The sequence below is a fragment of the Ictalurus punctatus genome, chromosome 19, assembly GCF_001660625.3.
Source record: "Ictalurus punctatus breed USDA103 chromosome 19, Coco_2.0, whole genome shotgun sequence".
Lineage (NCBI taxonomy): Eukaryota > Metazoa > Chordata > Actinopteri > Siluriformes > Ictaluridae > Ictalurus > Ictalurus punctatus.
The window spans coordinates 9,893,981-9,913,818 of NC_030434.2; the positions used below are offsets into that span (position 1 = coordinate 9,893,981).

The 19,838-nt window shown below is 37.2% G+C and overlaps 1 protein-coding gene across 1 annotated transcript in view; it reads right to left on the bottom strand.

Annotated features, from left to right (window-relative positions):
- Window positions 1–19,838, bottom strand: part of LOC108279435 (thyrotropin-releasing hormone-degrading ectoenzyme) — a 191,164-nt gene that overhangs the window by 142,612 nt on the left and 28,714 nt on the right. Inside the window, exon 4 of the mRNA XM_017493685.3 lies at window positions 17,817–17,943. Coding sequence (XP_017349174.1) covers window positions 17,817–17,943 — 127 coding nt within the window. The remainder of the gene's footprint in view (window positions 1–17,816; window positions 17,944–19,838) is intronic.

Genomic DNA, 19,838 nt, shown 5'->3' on the forward strand with positions numbered 1-19,838 from the left:
TGGGTAGCGCTCCTAAGGACTCTGATCAGCTGAGTGACGTCTTGTCTGGTTGTCCGGCTTTTTTTCATGTCAGGAGTTGTGCATTAAAGTGTGTGTGTGTGTGTCGGGGGGGGGGGGGGGGGGGGGGGGGGGGCTCTGTCATGTTTATGCTGAAATCAGCGCAGGACTACATCACCCATCAGGCCTAGCATGTCACATTACCCTGTCACATGACTCACCAAGCACTCACACGTGTCTTGTCTCACCCAAATTAGCACCCATATATAAGTTCTAGTGTTTCTGCACCTTGCTGTCAAGCTTTTGTTGTTGTCATGTGTATGTCATGTGTCATGTGCCACAGCCGTGCTCGTCTTCATGTTTTTTGCCCTGTATCCAGAACCCGATTTGCCTGACTGAGAGTGGGATGTGGTTTTTGTAGACCAGTGCTTTTTAGTCTCCATTAAAAAACATATCCTCGTACTAGTTTATTAGACCAGGGACTAAGAATACCATAGGCCTAAAAATCTGTTATGGGGTTAGTACATTGTGACAGAGGGCTCTGTCACAATTGTGGCAGCACTACATTTACACACACATATAATCCACTATCGACCCATTTTCCAGTTACCAGCCCAGTGCTGTAGTGTATATATTTTTGTATAGTTTTCCTCCATTTTCCCCATTTCCCCTATTTTGACTATTTTTTGGGGGGCCTTCACATGGATGTACATATTTTTGTGCACATTTGGTGGACTGTAAATAGGAGCACTGTCAATAACAAAACTTTGCACAAAAGTGCTGTTGCGGCCTTACCATCAATTTTCCATTTTTCCATCACGTCTCATCACATACATCATGTAATGAAAACACACAAGACAAGGATTTTTTTAAACTATAGGGCCCAGTCGTTCAGAAGTAATCTGATCAGATTTCAGCTATCGGATTGGATCTAATCTTGAAAATGGGTTGTTACAAAAAAGGATTCTGAAATCAGATCATGTAATCCACTCTTGCTTTTGATCTGGATCAAACCTTCAGTATGAGTTTTTAGTAGGATTGAGATACCTGTTATCCAAAAAATTGGGGATTATCCTGATGCCAGCAGAAGGATGGTTTCAGGGAGGATTTCAGGAACAAAATGTAATAAAACTTTAAAACTGGTCAAATAATTTTTACCAAAAAAAAAATGTCTGTATCATGTCGTATATATTTTTATTTATATTTTGCACTTGATTTAACCATTACAGTGATAAAGTAGATAAAGTATACATTAAGCTACCAATTAAGCCTTTCAGTACAGTAAAGTAAAAAAGAAAAAAGATGTTGTTCCCATAAATAATCCCCCAAACAGCTGTCAATATTAAACAAAAATAATATATTTAACTTAACTGTCATTTGTCACTGTTTATTAATTACAATGCCAAAATCATCAGAGATGAACCAGTGAAAGTAGTTTCTAACAATTCCTTATTTCTTTCCACCCATGAAGAACCCTTATTTATTCTTATTTTGTTAACTATTGGACATTTAGTCTTTTTATGATTTAAAACATATGTTCAAAATATCCACAATGTATTTGTGAATAATGTATATTTGCTTGTTTGTAGGAAGGAGATATTTGTATTGTTTTATTGTGCTGTTTTCTGTCTCTTCAAATAAAAACACTTAAAGTGACCCCATGCTGGCTAATCTACCTGTCATTTTTTACATAGCTAGTAGCCTTCATCGTGATATGTAGTTCGATTTAAAGCACTAGTAATCCAGATTTGGTAATACTAAAGGTTTGTATCTGGATCAAGGTGATCCAATCCAATGTTGCTTTGAAAAACCGACACGAAAGTAAAATGATCCTGAATAGCAAATTTTAAAATGTTATCTGGATCAGAATCATTGAAAATCATTGAAAATCCCATATTTTGCTATCCAGGAGTCTGGCAAGGGATTTAAAAAGATCTCCAAATGATTTTAAATACATCATTCCACTGTAAGGAAAATCATCTACAATTGGCACAATTTTCAAACCAATTTGTCTAGGACTGGCATCCCAACAAACTCAACCCAAGAGCAGACTTGGGTTGCTGATGTCTGATGCAAAAAGAAGTCTCCAAGAACCCCAGAATTTAATCATAAGATCTACTAGTAAGATTTGCATCTACAATCAGAATGAGATTGCACAAATTTGACCTGCATGGGAGACATGGCAGGAAAAATCCTTTGCAAGACTACAGTTTGCCAGCGAGCGTATAGGTAAAGATAGTTGAGGGTTAAGGGCCCAGCAGTGACAGTTTGGCAGTGCTGGGATTTGATCAGCACTCCAATGTTATGCTTTGGGGTTGCTTCGCTGCCTCAAGGACTAGACAGCTTACATTCATTGATTCAACTATGAATTCTGCATCATATCAAAGAGTACTTGAAGATAATGTGAGGCCATCTGTCCCCTCACATTATCTGACCATAGTGTAAATATGGGTGTGATTGTGTCCTGTTATGGGTTGGCACCCTGTCCACAGTGTCCATCTGTTTTTGATGAGGTTCAAATGTTTTTCAATTGAACCTCAATGCTTATCAGGATATAACATAAAGGATGCTAATGTGATAAACCCACATAAAATAAATTAATTTCTACATGGTTTCAGTCTCAAAGTTCAATTTAACTCTTGTAGATTTAAGATAACAAACTTTTGTTGAGCTGTGCTGTTATACTATGCTATTGCTCTATGCTATATGGCACCAACATCTTTACACAGTTCAGACAAGACTCCTTTTACATTAAAGGAAGTGCACCGCAGTTTCTGCTCATGTCATTTCAGTCATCTGGTTATCATCACTGTCGGTTTTACTGGCTCCCTTTGGACTAGAATGATGTCTGGCATTAGATTACACAATATATTTACTTGATATGTCTAGTCGTCATGTCGTCATTTTGAAATGTTTTGCCACTCAAAGGATCCTGAAGATCTTATGGACAACAAAACAAACTGCAGTTTTACATTATTATAGAAGCTTATGTAAATGTATGTTGAATTGCAGAATCATGGCCAATGTGCCATTTTCCCCTGCAGCTTGTCTCCTCTTTGTCATTATCAATCCAATTATGGTATTACATCACAGATTATTGACCAGTGCTCAAGAGGACATTTTGTTTGGATGTAATCCCTATTACAGAATTAATTGTCATTGCAAATCACTGCTTATTCATTGACTTTTGCCAAAAAATCCTCTCCATCATAAAGCCGTGTTTCTAAGATGGTTTAGTGCTAATAAACTCTGTATTATGTGTCTATGGAAGCATATTGAAGTACAGTTCACGAATCAGCACAAACAAGACAGCGGAAGGGGAAGAAGAAAGGCCATTCATTTTGGAAACTGCAGATATTATTAAGTATGTGGCATTTATAAAGAGCAAATCTCTTATGTCGTCCACAAAGTGCCACTCAGCTAAGCACCAGCAGTCATTCAGGATGATGAATGGGCTTCCTGTAGACATTTGACCAAATGAGTCCCTCTGATAAATGAGTCAGATTTAATTTATGAACCAAGTCTTTAATAATGATTTACTTGTTCTAAAGAAACAAAACATCTCAAGTTGTTTACATATACAATCAAATGTAAACTGTAAAGATGTTCTCACATTATGGTCCAAAACTGTAGGTTGCATTTTATCACCTTTCAGATGCAAATAGAAAGCTCTCTGGTTATATCAAACTATCCATCTTTCTTATTAAGACTTAAATTAAGCAGCTATTCGGCTATCATATACTCAGACATTGAGGTCATTCTAATTAACCTAGCTTACTTATTTTTACATTATTTGTCAGATGTTCTTATTCGGAGTGGCACACATTATTACTTTTTAAGTTATTAGTTTCTCAATAGAATATAAGCTTGAGTTCCGCCAATGCAGAAACGGTAATGAAACTTTAACATTAAACAATAAGTCTAAATATAAATGTGGCAAACAATGATTTGCAGTCTAGAGGTAAACCTAAAGTGGCAGATTTGCCTTCATGCACCTGCTAATTTTAGATTTATTGCACTATGTTGCTCTGTAAAGATTTAAGTACAGTGGGGGAAATAAGTATTGAATGTGGCAACATTCCTTTCAGTAGATATATTTCCAATGAGGCTATTCACATGAAATTTTCACCAGACATCAGTATTTACTCAAGAAATCTGCAAATATAAAGAATTCACAACATTAAAGTCCATAAATAAAGTTATGCGTAATAAAGTGGAATGACACAGGAAAAAAGTACTGAACACGCTAAGAAAAACCTGTTCTCCAAGGCAAGGTAGGGTAAGGAACCAGCTGAAATCAGTAAGTAATTATACCTCCTATCTGTGCAAATGTCAGCTGGGTTAGTAAACTGATGGTCTGCAAAAGGCTTTTCGTTTTACGTTTGGATTTCTTTATATGTGTAGATTTCTTGAGTTAATACCAAAGTCTGGTGAAAATTTCATGTGAATAGCCTGACTGGAAATATATTTATTGAAAATAATGTTGATGCGTTCAATACTTATTTCCCCCACTGTATATTAACAATGTATTTACAGTGTCATGTGTTTGCTGTGTTGTGTTATTTGTCGTTAGTGCATACTTTGGAATGTATTAATATAAATAAGGGTCACATATCAAAGGTCCAGGATTTGTTTACTTTGTACATACCCACTGTATACATTATTTTGCCTTCTTTAACTTTACCAAATATTAATGAACAATAATTTATATGACACAAATCACATTGCCACAACCTTAGTGTGTATGGTCTCTTAGTGTCATAGGCACATTTTAGACATATAATTTTGTGTCAGCATTTACTTTTAAACTTGTCATGAGTGTACCAAGTAAGAAAAGTAACTGCCAGGTAGTTAAGAGTGTTTCTGCTGGGTTAAAACTTTGGCTTAATGCTTCCATACGAACACTATTTCTCTATTTCTTTTCTATTTTTGATATACTTCCAGGTGGATATTTAAACCTCTGTCGGGGGCATACTTCGAACAATCTGCCAATGGACTGTTAGTCCATTGTTAGCATTTAAATGCTGCCTCAAGACTGGCATGACTCAGAAGAATAGAGAAGGGTGGTTTAGCTTTTGGTAGGTAGAATAGGTCTCGCATCCCTCTACACTTGAACCAGCTGGTTGCCTATGACACTCGATGGTAAGTTGTCATTGTAATATCGATAACTTTGTTTGTGAAAACCTTGTATTGTGCACCAAAAGGTGCCTGCCACTCCACTTCAATGTTTCCAAGCTATTTCTAACTCCTTCGAACATCTGATTGTGATGATTGTGTGATCCCATGCCCCAATCTAAGGCCAGACACTCCTTTCTGCTTACTGTTGTATCCTTACTGATGAGTGGCCAACATTTGATCCACCAGATAAGGTATTCAACTATGTCAGCGGTTTTCAGTACCATCTCTTCCAAGCCTGTGGTGCAGATTATAGAAAACTGGAAAAATCCCAGTGTCAAATGCAGAAACTGTTTGATTTCAAGGCCAAGGCTGTTGCAAAACTTGTGATCAGTTATTAGCTTTGTTGTCTGTGGCTATTAGTCCTTTTCTATCCAAGATTTCTGGCCCCTACATTATGGTTAAGTGTCTGCCCAAACTTAACTACTTAACTTTTTAAAACCCTATTTGATCCCTGTGACATCTTTACCTGTTGGTGTTGTGTCAGCTTTGTCCTCCTGGTTAGGTGATCTGTTGCTGAAAATCCATTGGTCTCCTTAATTTCTAATTTGCAGTGCCTAGATCTGAGCAATCTAATCACTGAAGACATTGGAGGATTGGAGGATGCCTTAAAAACCCCAAAATGCTTGCTGAACTAGCCTGGCATCTTTCACAACTGTCTGAGGCTGGCATCTGGCTGCTTGTTCCATCATTTATTTTCCCTCTATTTTCCTTGATGTTCCTAGCTGCACAGCAGTCCTTGAGCATTGCATTGATGTAGGCTTAGCTCAGGCAATTAAGCAATAACCATACCCATGTTAATCCCAGGAAAAGGGACCTGTTTAAAAAGAGGTGGAATATCTGATGGCTCATAATCTGGCTGGGCCTAGTTTTAGAGCATGGAGATAGTCCTGTCTCCTTGTTAATACATTTGATGGCTTATATAGATTTTGCACAGACTATAGGAAGCTTAACTTGCTCTCCAAACAGGATTGTTACCCAATACCATGATTGTGTAGACAGAGTCAGATCTGCTACATATGTAAGAATGTTTGAGTTGCTCAAAGTTATTGGCAAGTGCCTTTATCAGCTCAAGAAAAAGGACTGTCTGCCTTCTTCACCTCTAAACATTTTCTACAATATAAAGTGCTACCCTTTGGAGTCTTTAATGCTCCGGCCATGTCCCAATGCTTTGTAAATCAGGTATTGTCTGGATTATCTGGGTGTGACCTACCTGGATGATGTTGTCCTTTATAGCTCTTCCTGGTCAGAACATCTTGTTCAGATTTAACAACTGTTTATACATCAAGCTGAAGCAAATCTCACTGTGAATCCTGCCAAATGTGATTTTGGAAAAGCCACAGTAACATATGTAGGCAAAGTTGTAGGGCAGTGCTAGGTATGGCCCATTGAAGCCAAGGTAGGATCCATCCATTGGTTTCCAGTATTGACCAAACATTGAGAACTCCACTTGTTCATGAATAAGTGGCTACTACAGGGAGTTTTGCCACAATTTGGCCACCATGGTCTCACCACTCACTACTCCTCTGCTCCTACTGCGGTATAAATGGACCACAATCCACTCATGTTCATTAACTGTATGAAAAACCTCAACCATCAGATTATGAGTTTGAATGTAATCCTGCAATGCTTATACCTCAAAGCTCACAGAATCAAGGGCACATTTCCAAAGTGGTGGCTGAAGCTCGGTGCAGAGCGTAAAGACATAATTATTGTGTGTGCCTGAGTGTGTGCTCATGTGATTGTATATCTCTTCTTTTCTTTCGCTCTCTACATTTCCTGTTCCTATAGCCCAGGATACAAGGGGGAAAAAAAACTGGAGAGATGCTTTAAAACTGCCAGAAGTCTGTATCTGTCATTTTTTATAAAAGTAATTTAAGTAAGTAAGTAATTTTTAATTTTTATGGCACCTTTCTACAACAGATGCCGCAAAGTGCTTAGCATCCACAATATAAAAACAAGGAAGCATAAAAAACAAAGACAAAACAAACAAATTATACAAAAGCAAGTTTAAACAAGTGGGTTTTTAGCTGCATTTTAAAAATGAAAACAGAGTCCACAGATCTTAAATCCAAAGGGAGAGCATTACATAATTTGGGAGTAACAACCCCAAAGGCACAGTCACCTTTAGTCTTTAGACTAGAGCGAGGAACAGCTAACAAGACCTGTTCCGAAGATCTCAGATTGCTGCTGGAGTTATAAGGTTGCAAGAAGTCTTTTATATAAGCAGGAGCTTGACCAGGCAATGCTTTAAACACCATCAATCATTTTACATTGTATTCTAAATTTAAATTTAACTTGAAGCCAATGTAAAGAAATTAAGATTGGTGTTACATTGTGGTCTCTTTGATGACTTAGTTAAAAGTTTGGCAGCAGCATTTTGAACCACTTGTAATCATTTCAAGGATGCATTATTAAGAAAAGTAAAAAGAGAACTGCAATAATCAAGGCAGGAAGAAATGAGCACATGTATAATCATCTCCATCTCTACTGTGGACACAATTGGCCTTAGTTTCGCAATATTTCTCAACTGATAAAAACAAGTACGCACAAGAGAATTTACATGCTGATCAAGATTCAAGCTCTATCCCATATAAACAGCTAAATTTTGAATGGAAGGCTTAACAAAATGAGATAAAGGACCAAGAGTTTCCATAACCTTTGGGTGAACACCAGCTGGAGCAGAAGTAAGAACTTCTGTTTTTTCGGCATTTAACTGCAAGTAGTTTTCAGCCATCCAATCTTTTATAGAGTTTATGCAATCTAGAAGAATAGACAATTTAGTAATTTCATGTGGCTTAAAAGAAATATATAGTTGAATATCATTTGCATAACAGTGATAAGACACCCTGAAATGTACTTATTAATTGTCCTAAAGGCAACTAATTTTGTATAATGCAAAAGGCAATGGAGCCAAAACATAACCCTGGGGGACACCACAGGACACAGATGCTGTTGATAAGACATAATTTTGAACTCTGAAAAAGCCCTGTCTGATGAGTATGACGAGAACCACTTCAAGGTATCCAGACATACCAACACCTTTTCTAAGCCTTTCAACTAATATACAGTGATCGGCAGTATCAAAAGCAGCTGTAAGATCTAAAAGAATCAGTACAGAACATTTACCTGCATCACCTTGCATTAACAAATCATTTGAAAAGAGAGCAATTGACAGAAACCAGACTGAAATTTCTGAAACATATTATAGGCATCCAAAACAGCTGTAAGTTGATTAGCAACCACTTTTTCCAAAACCTTAGCCATAAATGGTAAATTCTAAGTAGGCCTATAGTTTTGGGGTAAATATGGATCAAGATTTTTTTAAAGAAGTGGTTGAAGAACAAATCGGAACATTATCAAATATCAGTGAATTATTAATTATAGAAAGCACACAGGGACCAATAGTGTCAATTACATTTTTGAACAGAGCAGTGGGTACCACATCAAGAGAACTGGAGGACATTTTAGGACTAACCAGTTTGATAAGATCTTCTAATGTTATCGCAGAAAAATTCTTCAGGATTATTGGCCTGAAGATGCAGGATATTTGAAGGGAATGAGAAGGAATAATGTTTTCTCATGTATTGTTTACCTTATTCACGAAAAGAGAAAGTAAGCTGTTGCACTCATCAACTGTAGAGATTTGAACAGCAGGTGATGGAGGAGAGACAATGTTATTAATGGTGTTAAACAGAATTTTGGGATTGCGTGTACTACTAGATATAAGATTGGAGAAGTATTTAATTCTGGCATCCTTAACCATGCTATTGAAATCCATTAAGAGTTCTTTTAAATGCTGATAGTGAACTAGAAAATGAGTAGATTTCTACAAATGATCATTTTTATGACAAATCAGTTTAAAAGAACGAATATTCTCATTCATCCAGGGCTGGAACTGATCAAAGGAGCTGCTCTAGGCAATACTCATTAAAAGATTGCACTTGAACATCAACATTTCTATGTGACATAATAATGGTAGTATTTTCAAAAGCAGCAGCAATTTTTTCTACCAAATGGTTAATTAGGATGCAAGAATTAATTACCCAATTACCACATGTTGAGTTTAGATTAAAGGGCAGGTCAAATAAGCTACAATTATCATCTGAGATACAAAGGTCCTCAGACAAAATAGAGCTGATATGTAAATCAAAACTAAAGACAAGATCTAGAGTATGCCTTTTTATATGAGTGGGTTCAGTAACAAGTTGAGTAAGATTAAAAGATTCAGTGACACTCATAAAGTTAGATGTAAATTTATCAGAGACATCATCAATATGAATATTAAAATAATCAAGAATCACAATACGAGAGAATATAAGAATACATGACTAAAATTATTTTAAAAAATGACTGTTTGGGCTAGGTGGATGGTAAATTAAAATAGAATAAAAGGGATTAGTACGTCCAACTTGAAACATTTTCACTTCAAAAGAGAAGAAAGACCCAACATTTATCATCTGACTAAAGAAATGTCTTCTACACAGCAGCAAGTCCTCCACCAAAGCCTGAGGTTCTAGGCAGGCTAATAAAAGTGTAATCCTTTGGACATGATTCTAAAAACAGACCATTTTCTATATCGCCAGGTTTCAGTCAAAAACAAAAAGTCCAAATCCTTGGTTTGAATAATATCGTTCAACACAAGTTTTGTTAGTTATTGAACGAGCCTTTACCAGTGCCATCTTGAGAGGTATAGTAACGACTTCGGCAAGGAAGCATATGGAGTTCACGAGGACTCAGTACGCCGCATGCGAAAACTCTATTCGCTGGTGGGAAAATGGTCTCCACATGCATATCGGGGAAAACAGGACAGAGACAGGACAATCAAACATTACTAGCCATAGAAGATGGAGAATCAGTCCACGGATAAGCAGGATACACGGGGGCTAAACTCATCTGCAGCGATCGACTCCGTAGTCCGACAACCCGTCGCTTCCAGAAACGCATCAGCTTCATCTAAATTCTGGCCTTTTTCCCTCGCTTCCTGCAATGTCTGCGTTAACTTCAGTGTTGAAAACCACCACCAGAATCACCGGCTAACAGCGTTGATGTGGACAGTAATGATTGTGGAATATCATCCCATGGAGGTAGAGCACTATGATCTACCATAGATGATCTTATGTATAAAAGAGTTTGGCGATCATACACCTGAGCAGCAAGACCATCATTAAGAAGCAGCAAAAAAAATAGGCACACAGGACAGGTAACACAAAAAGAGGTAGACAGATAGTGGCAGTAACAGAGCCAAACACAGGCTCCATCTTGCACTATACTTGCACGGGTAGGGGAATGTTAAAAGAGGGCTCTCTCTCTCTCTCTCTCTCTCTCTCCCGCCCTCTCTCTCACTCTCTCTCTCTCTCTCCCGCCCTGTCTCTCTCATTTTGTCTCTCTCTCTTATGCAATGGCCACCAAGTTTTCTCTTCACATCCACTAGATACCCCTTTCCCTTCCTTTTCAATAAATATAATTATCAGTTATCAAACATTATTTATTTATTTATTTATTTAACACGAGAGATCCTTTATATCCTCACTGTGGAACTCCATACAAGAATGCAAGAGAATGAATATATAGTGTATTGTATATCACAATCCATTCCATTTCAATAAGGAACAGTATAACATTGTATTGCTTTGTCACTTACACAATGGCTGATAAGCATGTCTTACTTCAATATTTTGAATAATAGGTCACTGCTGTTTATTACTGGTGGGACAATGCCTAATTGCCATATTCACAGATGCGTGTGAACCCTCCTACACCAGTGTATGAAATGAGAGACAGCATGCATTAGATAGAAAGAGAGATGCTTTCTTTTTCTGCCATCTAATCTCTGTGCTAATAAGCTCTTCTGATAAACAAGCAAATGCAAAACACAGGGACACACACATAGAGACTCATACACACAAATCCCATTAGTAGATGCTAAATGAGTGGGTGAATTTGCAAGGCTGGTACAATGGGCTGCTCTTAAGTTGAGCTTGAATTAGATCTCCTCTTTGTCACAGCTGCAGAATGGATGGGGGAAAAACACTCAAAATACCGAAAAGAGCGAGAGATTCTGAGAGACAGACAATTTAGTCATCTCGAGGGCTAGACTGTCAGCAGCTTCCTGATTTGGACAAACAAAAATGGATATAGTGGGAAAACTGAGATGTTTTCAACGGTCCGCTGCTAAGAATAAGCAAGTGCAAAATGCAGAGAAGGAAGTAAGATATAAACAATATGAATGAGCTGGATTTTAAGGAGAAATAACAGAGAAAAAATAGGGCAGTAAAGACTGTACTATATTTGTGAATTTCCAGATAATTCAATTATGCATGCTTTATGATTTAGGAACTGAACATAAAAAGTACTTTAAACAAAATCTGACTACACATATTGGTCTTCACATTGCTGTACCATCCCTCACAACATAGCGTACACTCCGTTTATTCTAAGATCTCTTAAGCATCAAAATTTATATGATAGACACCTGAAGTTTGCTTGGTAATTTACTTGTGTATACAAAAAGTGGGTCAGAGGTTCACAGGTTGGTGAGCTGTTAACAATCATCAGACAGATACTGGCACTATGCTGCAGTTAATCTCTCTCCACTTTGTGCAATATCCTTTAGTAAGCTGGACTGATAAATATTCCCATTGTCTATTGGACATTGATATTATTATTATTAGATGCCTTGTTTTGGCCTGCTCTGCCACAGAAATATTTTAGAAATCAGGCTACTGACAATAAGTTATAGTTACAAAGAATGACAAAAGGTAACATTGTTGAATATTAGAATGGTACTTTTTAATGGGAGTTAAAGCTAAGAGGTACCTAACTACAAACATGGGGGCAGGGGAGAGAGATAGAGACAATATTGTCACAATATTGATAAATCGTAAGGCTAAATATTTAGACAAATCTAGGAGGAAACCTGATATGAAAGGGGTCAAAAACATTACAACAGGGAAACAGTAACAGCTAAGTCCAGAATCTTTAGTGGGGGGGTTTATTTAAAAAATATTTTAAATAATTTTGGCATTTTAGTCATCCAGTCATCATTTGGTCATCCAATCCAACTCAATTCAGAAAATATTTGGTTTATTGTTCATCACCATCAACTTTTGACACTGTGTTAATTACATAGAATTATCACAGCATCCTCATTAGACCAGATGCTCCATCAGACCATATCCGAAGTGTTGACACCCCACAGTTCATCCAGATTTCATTGTCCATTGATCATTCCCTCCTTTGACCCCCCCCCCCCCCCCCCCCCACACACACACACACACACACACACTCTCTTTCTTTCTTTTCCTCTCTCCTTCTGAAAATAAATGTACCAGAATAGACCACCTCTTTTATACAGGACATACCTAAATATATTCTTGTTGACATATTCTTGTCAAATAATCAATTATCCAGTCCAGTCCGCATTAGCACTTACATTTTTTATTACCAGGCTCAGTTATTCACAACTAGTCTAAAATGGCTCAACCGAACTAACACATTACATAAGACAGAGTTGCAAATGCTCTCTGCTGATCTGGCATTACAGTTTTCAATCAGTTAATACTTTGACATCTCTCATCTTGCTCAGCAACCTACTATAAAATACAATATAACATAAAATTATATTTATCAGTGTGAAGACTGTAGCTTAATGTTGGAACAATATTTTGGGTTAACTGAAATAATATATTCTAGTCTTTGATTGGATTAATAGATGCAAAGACAATCAATTTAAAGACAAACAATAACAGGATGGTCCCCAGGATGGTCAATTGGTGGTCAATTACCCACTACTCTCAATCGTAACTAATGCAGGACCTCGCCATCATTTCTCCCCATCCAATTTGACCAGGAACTCATATGCTTATTGCTATGTTCTCTTTGGCCATTTTGGTTTGAGAATTTCTCAGCATTGGCAAAGTGTTGCAGATTTTCCATCCAATCAGTAGTTCTGTTAGACTGATGCTGCAGCAAGTAGAATAAGAGGACCAGAATTGGATTTCCATGTTTAAGTATGTACATTGCTATTTCGATCACTAGCTCTACGGGTACATTTTTATGTGGGTTATGCTCAGCTATTTCACAAAGGTTGGCTTAGGATTCTCCATGACCTGCTCTGTTTTCATTGAGGGTAAGAGCAAAATTTCTAAGTAACATGAGTTATAGTAAGATATTACAAGATAATTATTCCTTTTGCATTAATAGATGTCTGTAGAAAATTGTTGCTTTGATCTGTCAATGTGGTGTGGACAGTAATGGTTCTTTTTGCTATGATAATTTGTTCCCTAGGTAGAACTTGCATGTCTCCACCACATGGTTTATATCTACTGATATTCCCAGCAACTATACAGCCTGTTAGACACTTTGCCCAAATTTTGATGCCTGTTGTGAATACATATAATGAATTCCATCCTCATTGTTTTGGGTACAGAAATATAATTTCCTAATGTGATCAGTTGCTCACATTTTTAAAGTGAAGCTTTTGACAAGAAAAAGTCAATTACCTTGACAGGCTGGCCAGCCTTCCTTTATGATCTGTCACAACAGTTGTAGCTGGCTATTGTCCTGTGTGGCTGACTGAATCAAACTCAGTTTGTGTGGGTTGGGTGGCAGGTTACTGACAACTGCATTAACATGGAAAGCTACATCACACTCTGTCTCTGATTTGTTTATGCACTGTAGTGGACTTGGTGGCAGTATGTCCACATTACTTTCTAGGGGATTATTCTACTTTGACGCTGTACTCAATTTCATTAGCTGTCTCTGGAATCTTATTGGCACTAAGTCCAGATCTGTACTGGTAATCAAAACTTTAAGGTGCTTATTGCCTAGAATTAACTTTTCCAACCCACTAGGTATTTGGAATGTTTTGCAAGTCAAACTCAGGACAGACCTTCGTTTTCTATTTATGAGTGCCCAAGCTTTGACTGAACTTGGGGTACCCTACAAAAAAAGTTGCGGGAGCGGATAACTTTAGTTCATGCGGGTGGAAGCCAGTAGCCAGAAAGAAAGAAATGCCACGTTCATTAATATCAGAGTGTATGCTGCTCAGTTTCTTGGTTTAGCGTCATTACTCCCCAGAGCATCACTTTCTTCCTTAAGCTTCCATTTGACAAGAAGGCAGTAATTAAATGCCTAATTGGGTTTTAGATGGCTAATTGACATTTGCACATCAGAGGGTGAGAGATACCCTGCTGCTCTCAGAGGGTATGAGCCAAGTGTTAACATAAGGTGTCAAACTAGTCATGGCTGTCTGACAGGTGAGGGGAAAGAGAGCAGTGAAGTCTTTTCATTTGTTTTGTCTTTTTTTACCCATCCTTTTATCGTATATTATGTTCTGCCCTCCGTAGATCAGCAGAGGTGTCTGCAGAGCATCAAACAGCACGTAACAATCCATCATCCAAGATGAGGGGTCACACCACCATGTCAGTGCTAGGGATATGAGTCTAAAAATTCTGAGCTACAGAAAAAAAAATGTAGACAAATACCCGCTCTCTGCCACTCACAGTTACAATTACATAGATACCGCATAATTTCTTTACATTAATTAAAGACCTGTGTTACAACCACACATTATAATTATAATAGTGCGTTATTAGTCCCCTCTTTACAATGTCTTTCCATATTTCTTACTCTCTGCTAAAGCCTCCTGTTCTAACCTAAACCATCTCTTTTGTTTTCATTTAAGGTTGTGTCAGGTGTATGCAGAGGATATCAATATTTATCAACAATTATTTCCTATTTCCTGTTGCTTCCTGAAGCAAAATACATATTCTGGTGTAATATGGATTTTATTTAATACAATAAAAAGAACAAAGAGCATGTTTTTCCAACATGGAAAAAGCAAAAACCTCTGCATTCCACTGATATGAACATTTTACTATATTGGATCTCTGTTTCTATTATTCAAAACATAAAATAAAATAAAAAATTCTGATAAACATGACACAAGATCAAATTTTATCTAACTTCTCATGATTTTAAGAACATTATACAAAAATGGTAATTAGCAGAAGGCTAAACTGTGTCCATCAGCTTTAACTCAGCTTTAGCTCCCTGGCATAAAGACTCCCATGAAATAAAAACAAAGATCAGAATTTTCACCTGTGCCAAGTCCCTATTGAGTTATTTTATTGACACTATGAATTCAGTTAAATTAATGGCCCAAATTGGAATTGTAAACCCGATAAGGTCATTATTATTATTATTATTATTATTATTATTATTATTATTATTATTATTATTATTGTTGTTGTTGTTATGCTTATTATCTTTTATAAAAAAAATTTTTTAAAAGTTAATTCTGTGTACTGTTTAATTTGTGTACAGCGCTTTGAGAAGCGGCTTTTAAAGGTGCTTTATAAAATAAAGGTTATTATTATTATAAGGTTTATTATTAAGTTAATTATTAAGGTTAATTATAAAATAAATAATAAAATAAATAATAAAATTTATTATTATTATAAAGTTAATTATAACCTTTTCATATCCATGGGCAATCATAAGCAGTGGTCTTAATAGTTGTGTTATCAAAAAAAAGGATATATTTTGTTAATCAAACCTATTTGTGCCTTGTAAAGACTTAAGAGATGTATTGATGTATTTGTAGCACTTGTATGCTTTAGTGGTAATAATCTGCAGGATTTGATTTAATTCTCTGTATTTTTATCGAACTTATTTCTGGATGAGCAGAAAGACGGTGTCCTGCCATCAGAGACCTGAGGCCCTGCAACTGCTGCCTCCCTCAGTACACAGATGGTGCCTTTACATAAGTGAGGCAAGCATTACATCCACATCATTTCCCTTTCAAGGACTCAATTCACACAGGAACAAACTCTTGCTCCTGAATATAACCCCACATGCAAAATTATGACAAAAGCAGTCTTATTCTGAAGAGCCAGTTTAACACAATAAGCATAAGATGTCTTTTACATCTTGTGGCTAAACAAGTCATATTGTTTAAATAGAATTAGAGCTTGAAAGCCCAGAGTGCACAAACCAAGCAAATACAACATGTAGCTTAAAACTCAAATGTGCTGTACCTGTGTGAAATTGTGGTAAATGTTTAGAATGTTTATTCTCATTCACATTAGTTAATTTTTGTATTTGTTTTATTTCATTATAATGAAGTCAAATGGCAATATGTTGGTGTTTGATGAATCATAGTGATAGATAGCCAGTGCTGGTCTCTGATAGTAAACTGTAGTGATGGTGAATGATAATGTTGGTGAATGTTGAGGACGTGTGTATGCAGTTTAAAAAGTAGCAAAATATTTACCTCAAAAGTAATATCTGCATGATGAAAGCATAAAATTTGTCAGCATCCATCCATCCATCCATCTTCTGTACTGCTTATCCTACATAGGGTCACTGGGGAGCGTGGAGCCTATCCCAGGGGACTTTGGACACAAGGTGGGGGACACCCTGGACACACTCTCACAAACTATTAACAATTTAGAGATGCCAATCAGCCTAAAATGTATGTCTTTGGACTGGGGGAGGAAACCGGCGTACCCAGAAAAAAAAACCCTGAAGTGTGGAGAACATGCAACATGGCAGAGGCAGGATTTGAACTCCCATCCCTAGGAAAACTTTCTAACCACTAACCCACTGTGCCCTCCAGTTTGGCAGAATGTTATCTTTACATGTTTAGCAGTCTTAATTGACTTTTGTGAATATGCTGACCTCAAATTACCAGCTGACTACTCAAAGGAAAAAAACTCCCTTGGCTTATTAATAGGCTTTGTTCTGTTTGACAAGACTGAACAAGACAAGCCTTTAAACAATAAATCAATAGTGTAACCTTAAATGAAATAGCCTTGTTAGAGAGCTTTCTAAGGACATGGTCACACCTGAGGAGCATCCTGCAACCAATGCTGTCAGACAGGAAGCAATCACACTAGAAGTCATTATGTATCCAGGTAGGTCAGTGATTACTGCTTTGTAACTTGTGTGTCAGTTGTAGAAAGTCTTTAATCCTTTTCTATAGCAATCCCTACAGCAACATGTGATCACTGTGACAGTGTCTCTGCTTCTCTGTACTTTGAGTAAGAGAAATGCCATCAGCCTAAACAGCAAAAGTCATACTGTCACTGTGAACCATTTCTTTCTCAAAATAAAGCTGTTTCTTTGTATGTAGATCAGACTTTTCCTGCTACCTTAGTTAGCGCTACTAAGCCACACTCCAGCCAATCCAGAGTCTTATTTAGATGCATGAAAATCACCAGTGATTTTATTGTCTCTAAGAAGGGAAAAGGTGAATGAAATTTTTAATGACTGATATAAGACCCTTAGTCTGATCAGTTATGTAATGTTAAACAAGAAGACAATGGGTTAGGGGTGTGGACACAAGGCAATGTAGATAGAGGTGTGGAGAGAAGGCACTGTAGACCAGAAATTGATAGCTGAATATAAATGAACAGGTCAAACTGACAGAAATCCACCTGTGTGAAACATAGTTGGGTGCTGGCTACTAACCCACAAAACACTCACACAATAACACACAAGAATTACTCAGAGTAAATCAGATCCACATGGACACCACACAAACACACAAATCATACACCAAAATATGGTACATGTACATTATGCTGCCGTCAAATAGCAAAGATACAAGTAGTCCCATCACACACAGCCAGGCTTACCTAGTTTGGGCAGGGAATATTTTACTTTGAAATAATTCTGGTAGAAGTTGAGAAGCCTTTTGGTGATCTGCAAGGCATAATCTCCTGATCCGCTCTGGATGGCATCAGGTCGGGCGTACAGTCGGATCTGTCCCAAAAACACAATAACAAAAATTAAGTGTGACCATGCACAGATCATGCACAGATATAAATGTGAGAAATTTCACATCACTGCACTCAAAAAATTATATCTCTGATATTTTTCCTCAATAGATTGCTTTTAATATTAAGTTTAAATATTAAGCCTATTTCTATATACAGAATTTTTACTCTATTCCAGCTTGAAACTGTCTTGTTCTATTGGCAGATCATTTTGCTTATTTTAAGTGTTTATTTCTAGATTCAAGATTATCTGACAATTTCAAGCTAGAAATGAGCAAATATGTTTTGAAATAGGCTTAATAGTCTTGTATTTGTTATATAATATTTTCATAATGATAAATATTAAATGACTTTCCTTTATTCAAGATATGTTCACTTGCTGAGATGTGCTAAGTCAAGTAATTCTGTTTTAAAGATGATTTCAAACTTTTCTTGTGACAGGAAAAAAAAATTCACACAGATGTACAACCATTTGTAGCTTCCCTTCTTGGATCTACAGCATTACAACATTGAATGTACTCTTCATAGTGCTTGTGTGATAATGGCTAAAGTAATAATCACACATAGTTTGCTTAATACAGTACTTATATCACAATATTTCATTTTCTCATTTAAGTGTTAAACATAAACATAATTATTCATTGTCATGGTAGAGTCGAATACAGCGCAGAACTACACTACCCATCATCCCCAGCACATCACATGATCAAGTCACATTCTTCTCTGATCACCTGCACCTGTTTCCTGTTTCACCTAATTAGTGTCACTAGTTTCTGTAGATGTGCAGATTCTGTAGATTATGTGGAACTTTGTATACTACAAAGTGCTTTACACTGGTTCTCATTCACCCATTCACACACACACACCCCAGTGGTAGCAGAGCTGCCATGCAAGGTGCTATCTTGCCATCGGGAGTAACTTGGGGTTCAGTGTCTTGCCCAAGGACACTTCGGCATGTGGAGGCATGTGGGCCGCGAATCGGACCACCAACCTTATGATTAGTGGACAACCCGCTCTACCACCTGAGCCACAGCCGCCCCTAGTTGTGTCCCAAATAACATACTATACACTTACACTATGCACTATACACTCTGCCCTCTAGTGAATGAATTTTAGAAGGGTAGTATCGTCTGAAATGGCAAACTTTCGGTTTTGTACTAACCGGAAGTATATGCTGTTCTCAGTCGAAGGCAAATTACATCAAACACATGTAATGTGATGGCCCTGGCATTAGCAAAATAGCCAAAGAGATAACAAAAAAGAATTAGTACATTTTACTGTTTGTGTTAATGTTTCCTTTTATGCCCAACAAGACCTGGGTCACTGTCAGACAGACGTGTAATTGTCTCTGCAGGCAAATTTTGCATGCACAATTTAAAATCAACATAGTAAGTTGTGGTTGTGGCCTCCCCATCCACTATGTAAGGAAAGCTCCGACCATTGAGTGCATCATCCAGGAACTTAAAGTGCACTTTGTTTTTGGGGGGGTTTTCAGTGTGAACACACTAATCATACTATTTATAATACAAAATGGCGTAGAACAGTGCATAAGTGTGCGATTTGGGATGTACCTTGTGTGTCTCATTGTTTAGCTTTTGTGTTGTGTCACTTAGTCCTCCGTGTATTCATACTATTGCCATGTGTATCTAGTACTTGTTGTTTTGTTTCATGTTCTTTGTCTCTAGTATTGTGTGCTTCACTTTAATAAACATCCGCACTTGCATCCACCTCCGCGACAAAAACCTGACACTCCTTCATTTGGTTGCCGTGATCCCCTATCCACATTCACACCTATAGGGAATTTAGAGTAGCCAAGGAAACAAAACAAAAAAACATTAGGACAGCAATGGGAAGATCATGCAAAATAAAGCATTTTGGCTG